Source organism: Bidens hawaiensis, unplaced genomic scaffold (assembly GCF_021521415.1).
Source record: "Bidens hawaiensis isolate Kalapana, Puna unplaced genomic scaffold, B.hawaiensis_p1.1 tig00060159_1, whole genome shotgun sequence".
Lineage (NCBI taxonomy): Eukaryota > Viridiplantae > Streptophyta > Magnoliopsida > Asterales > Asteraceae > Bidens > Bidens hawaiensis.
The window spans coordinates 14,940-21,537 of record NW_027500847.1 but is presented as its reverse complement, the minus strand read 5'-3'; the positions used below and the strand labels follow the sequence as shown (position 1 = coordinate 21,537).

The window sequence follows — 6,598 nt, the reverse complement described above, 5'->3', positions numbered from 1 at the left end:
GGTTCACTGAACATTGTCTTTTTTTTTTAATTTTTTTTTATTTCATGACTAAATCATCGTTTGCTGTCGGACTTGGTGGTTAAGGTAGTTAGATGATAGATTTAGTTGTCAACGTAGACAGATAGGCAATTCATTTTGGTGGTTTAGAATGACTAAGAGCTGTTTATCAACCAAACGAATGATTCAAATTGAATGCACAAGTTATAACTGGTTTAACGAACTTTAACTCTTCCAAAAAATATTCCAAGTAGATAAAAGAGGTTGAACTGTTTTGTTCTTTGGTTTTTTTTCCCCTGAATGGCCATATTTAATTTAACCAAAAGTGCCAGCAAGAAGCTTAAGGCCCGCAACATTTACTCATAACACCTCACAACTAGTACAACAATAATAACAATTATAAAAAAAAGGTATCAAATCCATGTTTAATCTAAAACTACAAGCACTAGAGGTACATGTTAGAAACATACCAGTTTTAACTTGCAAACTCCAAATCCTACATGCCCCAAATGCCGCGAGCGGTTGCCACTTTGTTATTGGGCTTTGATGTTAACTCAAACAATATTCGAGCGAATGTGTCGGAATATTTTCCATCAGTAAACAAGATTTCTGCAAACGCGTTCTCGTAGGCTAACAGCAGAGGCCGGTTTTGTGGCTCTGAAACTAAGCTTTCTAGTATCATTGCAGCTTTTCTACACACTTCTGGTACCGGATGTGGTGCTTTTATGACTTTCAACAGCCGGTCAACCGCCCTGACCATTTAAGTTAATGCATATGGTTAGTTTTAGTAACCGATTAGTTTAACCCAATAACAATTTGGTTCGCTTTTCAGTAATTTCCTTTCTAAATCACGTGTCATAATATGATCAAAAATTCAAAATAGCTTAAATGGCTTAGAAACAAATCAAATTGGTCAAGTGGATTAAACTAAGCTTAAATGCTTTGTTTTATTTGAAATGTTAGATTATTAATGAAATAGTATGACTTTTATAAATCATATTTGATATGCTAGTTACTCTTTGATTAAAGAAATTAAAAGTGTTTTAGCTCAACCTGACATGCAGGCCTGTAAATGAACTGGCATGCAGTAGACCATTCAGCAAGAAGTTAGTTTATGTTCGTTTCATTAAAAAACAAATGAACATGAACATGTCTCATTCGTTCAATTAAAAATTCGTTTACGTTTGTTCATTAATATACTTAGTTAAAATTTTAGGGGCATTACAAATTAGTCTTGTTTTACTAATTTTTTAGGCACTACACATTGTTCTTCACATTTACTCTTATATGGTTTTAGCTCGGTCATGTTTACTCATCTATGTTCAGTTTTATTTGTTCGTTTACGTACATGAACTGTTCATTTACATTGTTAGCTAACGAAAACAAATAAAAGAACACAAGCACACTCATTTTCTTAGTGAACGAACACGAACAATAAAACCTGTTCATTTAACTGTTAGCTTTCGATAGTTTGTGCGGTTAAAGTTAAACAAACAAAGATATGCTTACCATCTTTCACTAGCAAGCTTCAATCGGCAATCCATATTGACTTCTGCAAGGTTATAAAGTGCCCCCACTGCAGCAGCTTGTGCATCGACAGCCGGCAGGCTCAAAAGATCAACCAACCTCTTGTAAATCTGCAAGCAAAACCATCAAATATTTGATTAATAATTAACCAAAATACGAGACTACAAGTCTACAAATAATTAAAAGCAACTATAAAACCTGTGATGAAAAAGGAAGTAGAAACGGTTCATTATCAGGGTTTATTATCACACGCCCAATTAACTCTGCAGCCGCACAATGCCACGATTTTATAGACGATCCCAATATTCCCACAATTGCTTGAACCGCTCCTTTTTCACTTTTTTTATAAGACAAAACAATATATTATTTAAAGAAGATATAAAAATGACAATAAGCTAGATTAAGATTCTTACGTAATTTTGATGTAAGAAGGTTTTGATGAGCTAAAGATTCTAAGGTCAATAAGTGGAGCCAAATTCACAACCGTCTCAAGACAATTTGTTACAAGTTCTTCATCCTCTGTCAACAATGAAGATGCATTACTATTAGGCTTGTGAACAAACCGAACAAACGATAGAACAAAAAATTCAAAATGAACAAGATTTTCTTGGTCGTGTATGTTTGTTAATTAAATCAACATGTTCAGTTCGTTCATAAAGAGTATAAGCCAATGGTTCACAAACGTAAACGAACGAACATAACATAGAGCAAACATAGGCAAACATAACTGAGCTAACTGCTAACACCAATTGAAAGTAAACTGAACATTAATCTATCGGGACAAGAAAATAAATAAAACTTGACTAATTTGTTATAGGTGATATCTGCATTTCATAAACTAAACTCAATTATATTGGGCAACGGGCCGAAACAAATAAACGAATGCCTAAACATACATTCACAAACAAAAATGAACGGACAGGGCATGCGTTCATGCTCGTTCAATTTGTAAATAAACATACATAAACGAACTTCCAGCACAACAGCTAACTGAACTTTCAGTTCATTTACAGACCTAATTACTAGTCAGAAGAATAAACAAATATATTTTTCTTTTGAGTGAAGTATTTAAAAATGGTTATTAAAAATATTAATGTGTTATATATAGTGTATTTTAATTACCTATAGCGTGGTCTTCGATGCATTGAAAGATTGTTTCCAAACAATGGCGATGTTGACCCATGATGACTTCATTGTCAGGCATAAACGAGAAATTCCTTAAAACATTTGATGCAGCAACCGCACACATTTGCTTTTCAGCGCGGCCTTCATCATCTAGATTAAACAAACCGTCTTCAGAAAGCCACCAATCAGACGGATGAGATTTAGCTGCTTTTTTCTGCAGGGATAACTCTGAAACAGGACCAGATCCTATGCTGCCATAAAAAGAACAAATTTCAAGATTACAAAAAGAAAGAAACCGTTCACGTGTCACTAGTCACATGAAACTTGAAATGTAAAAGAACCGAACATTCAGTGAACAGTTCGTGAACCACTTGGCGGAAAGTTCGTTTATGTAAACATGAACAGAAAAATGTGTTCATTTAGTTAAACGAACGAACATGACCACATGTCTCGTCTCGTCTGTTCATTTATTTTATGGAGCTTTCGTTCATACAAATGTGTTTATGTTCGTTCACTTACTCTCATTTATGTTCTTTAGATTTTTTTGACCCATTACAACTTAGTCTAGTTTTAATAACTATTTAGGTCCAACATAATGTACCTCAAATTACTTTAATCTAGTTTACGCTCGTGAACCGTTCATTTAAGCTGTTAACAAACGAACATAAACACGAAAATGTTCATTTTCTTAACGAATGAACAAGAGCAAGAAAACCCTTTTCGTTTAATTGTTCGTTCGTTTACGCTCGTGAACAGTTCATATAAGCTTTTAACAAACGAACATGAACGAACATAAACACGAAAATGTTCATTTTCTTAACTTATGAACACGAACAAGAAAACCCTTTTCGTTTAATTGTTCGTGGACCAATCGTTTGTTCGATTAAAGTTATACGAACAGACCTGAGCACACTCCGTTCGTGTTCATTCGGTTTGTTTACAAGTCTACATGAAACTTACTTTGTTTGGGGTACATCATTTCCAAATCCGGTAACAATGGAGTTAACACCTAGTGACCGTGTTCTTGGTGCCTTTACAAGCTCTTTTGGGAGAGAGATGTCACGCCAATCGTCTATCTGTTGTTGTACAAAATTTATATAAGATAAATAGTGGTTTTTACATTATATGAAAACTAAAGATGAAGAAATAAACATACGACTTGGAGAAGAGCATCGAGTAATCCCGATATCTTTGCAAGTGGAGTTGTGTCTTTCCGTACTTCATCTTTTTCTTTAAATGAAAGTAACGTTAGAGCATTTAGTGCCCATGTTAGCTCACTTTTTAATCCACTTTGAAGAGCAAGAACAATCCTTTTAGTATTTTGATCTGCATAAGAGGAAGAAGGGTTAAATTTGAAATTATCCAACTTCTCTTGCTATTAATCAATTAATCATGAATTTGTAACAAACTGCATGTCTAACTTCAACAAAAAAACAAAAAAAAAAAAGAACAAGACTATAACGTAAGACCAGGAATTACTTCTGTTTAGAGATTAAGGCTTTCAATGGTAGTGTTGACCACAAGGCAATTAAGAAAATGAGAGTGTTGACCATTGTTAGAAGAAGACCCCTTGAAGAAAAGTAGCTTGATTTTAAAATCTTTTAAAAAGAAGCTTAAATGAAATATTTGTTAACCTATTAACTTCACTATCCAAGTTCTATTCACTTTACCAGTGTAGAAATCTTAAAGAAAAGTGGCTTGAGTTTTAAAAATCACGCGGTCAAACTGCGAGATCAAAACTATGTCCACATTAAAGAAAAAGATACCGATATAATCAATATTCAAGAGAGAAAACGGTAGAAACTAACTTAATTAGTGAGACTGTGTGGGACAGCTATTAGACTCTAACCTCTTTGTTATATTTAAAAATAGATGCTTGCAGTGTTAATAAACAAACAGAAGAAATATTGCTTCAATCCAATATGACTGAGAACAAGATGTCTCCAAGAGATTCAAAGAAACTCAAACTAATCTTACTGCTCTTCATTCACCATTCGCCAAAACAAAACAACCTAGTCTACCGAAAGAATGAAACTGAGGTCAAAACAGTGGCACCTACGATCAAAAGAAGGAATCTAGCATACGAATACTAGCAGCCACTGCAGTATATCAGTCAATCTCCTACAAGAGTAGTATGAAACAAAGATGTATTTAAAGCATTGTACGATTTCAACCTTCAATTGATCATCTTCAAAAAAATTTGCTCATTATGTTATAAGAAGATAAGGTATATTCTATAATTGCATTATACACTATAAGATAATGCGTACATATTATCAAGCCCTAGAAGCAAATTAGCAACACAATCTATGTGAATTAAGTCTAAGGAAGCAGTATCTAACCAATTATAATGTTTGGAGAACGATACAAGTGTGATAATAAGAGAATTAGGGTTTTGACTGACCAGCAAAAGAAGCGTGAATTTGGAGTGAGGGGCCGAGGAGTGTGGACGGCGCGGCGGAATCGGCCAAGGCGGCAGCTGCCATGTTGCTGGCGGTGCTTCCGATGGGACGGCCTCTCTTGGCCGCCGGAGTGCCGGAGCCACCGTTACCACCTCCGCCTTGCTTACCCAGCTCTCGTTTCTGCATCTCTCCTTTCTTTTTCGTACAAACAAACACGCGTGTGATGGGTTTAAGTTATTTTTAAAATCGTTCCAAGGAGCCGATCAATCGTTAGTCGGTACCCCGTTAAGTATCGATAAAATCAGACAAGGTTGAAGATTTTATATATATAATTGGTATATGTGCATAAGGCGGACTTCAATCTGATTAATCTTAATTAATTATTAGTCTTTGGTTCACTGTTCGATTAGCGACTAACGAGTATAAGGTATAATAAGCTAATAACAGAGAGCATAATAACAAAGTATACTAAAGTAAAAATGTATTTCACTTAATAAAAAAATGTTACAGTAAGGTCATGACATATTTTTTTAGTTGGGAGTATGATTTTGGCTTTCTACACGGCTACATTGATCTGATCGAAAGATTCTATCAAGATAAAATTATTTATTTTGTTTACGAACCTAAGAATCACTTACCATCCTCAAATTGAAGAGTACTCTAGCTTGTATCACTAACTTAATAGTTAAAAACACACGACGACACTGTCATGTATGTAAAAATAGCCCCTATAAAAAATACGTAATGATTTCACTTCACTATATTAACGAAAATAATGTTTATAATATTTGAATATTTGAATAGCCACATATAGCCTTTTCAAGTGGAGGCTGATGCCTTATGTTTTTGTGTTTTGAAATGCACCACTAGAGGCAATGTATAAATTACCTTAGTATTAAAAGAAAACCATTATTTCACATGTCTTTTAAAGTAGCCAACTAGGATGTCTTTTAATACTATTGACATTTATATAATTACTAACAAAGTTACAAATGTAACTTTAAATTTTTTTATTAAATAAGGTTTTTAGATATTTATGAATTATAAAATTTTATTTATAATTATTTATATCTTATAAATCCATAAGGTATCTTATTACGCATATTATTAAATTTAAACTTTTTTGTTATATTTATTTAACCACTCATGTATTAAACAAGTTATATCCTAGTATTCATAAAAGTGTGAAAGTGAAAAATGGATAAGTAGATAGATATACCGTGGATATCAATAAGACTTTTTATTAAATAAAAAGTTAAGTGTCATTTTAGTATCTGTGTGTAACACCCCAAAATATTAATCGAGTCGAGTATGAAACATGAAAAGTTTGAAACACGTAACTAGGATAATATTCAACCTAGTTAGTACTTAAGTTAATAATTGTGAAATAATTATATATTTTAAAAAGTATTAAACTAGATAACTTATTAATCATGAGGGGTTGAAGTTGTCAAGTTAAAAAGTAGAAACCTTAAAAGAGAAAATAAATTAAAACATAGAGAAGGAGAAGAACAAGAGGAGAAACCCTTGTTCTTTAAATTCCTCAA

The 6,598-nt window shown here is 33.2% G+C and overlaps 1 protein-coding gene across 1 annotated transcript; it reads right to left on the bottom strand.

Moving 5' to 3' along the window:
• Positions 1–349: 349 nt before the first annotated feature.
• LOC143602946 (armadillo repeat-containing protein LFR-like) lies at positions 350–5,263 on the bottom strand. The gene is made up of 8 exons (XM_077079900.1): positions 5,054–5,263; positions 3,806–3,975; positions 3,610–3,725; positions 2,647–2,900; positions 1,938–2,043; positions 1,723–1,861; positions 1,507–1,634; positions 350–749 (listed from the first exon to the last, which is right to left on the bottom strand). Exons 1-8 carry the CDS (start codon positions 5,235–5,237, stop codon positions 494–496), a joined length of 1,353 nt encoding a protein of 450 aa, XP_076936015.1. The 5' UTR covers positions 5,238–5,263; the 3' UTR covers positions 350–493.
• Positions 5,264–6,598: the final 1,335 nt, after the last annotated feature.

Excerpts from the sequence above, each read along its gene's own strand:
- LOC143602946 (XM_077079900.1), bottom strand. The coding sequence starts at position 5,237 with ATGCAGAAACGAGAGCTGGGTAAGCAAGGCGGAGGTGGTAACGGTGGC. Across the intron at positions 3,976-5,053 it reads AATTCACGCTTCTTTTGCTG|ATCAAAATACTAAAAGGATT; the intron begins GTCAGTCAAAAC and ends CCTCTTATGCAG. Across the intron at positions 2,901-3,609 it reads AATGATGTACCCCAAACAAA|CATAGGATCTGGTCCTGTTT; the intron begins GTAAGTTTCATG and ends TTTTTATGGCAG.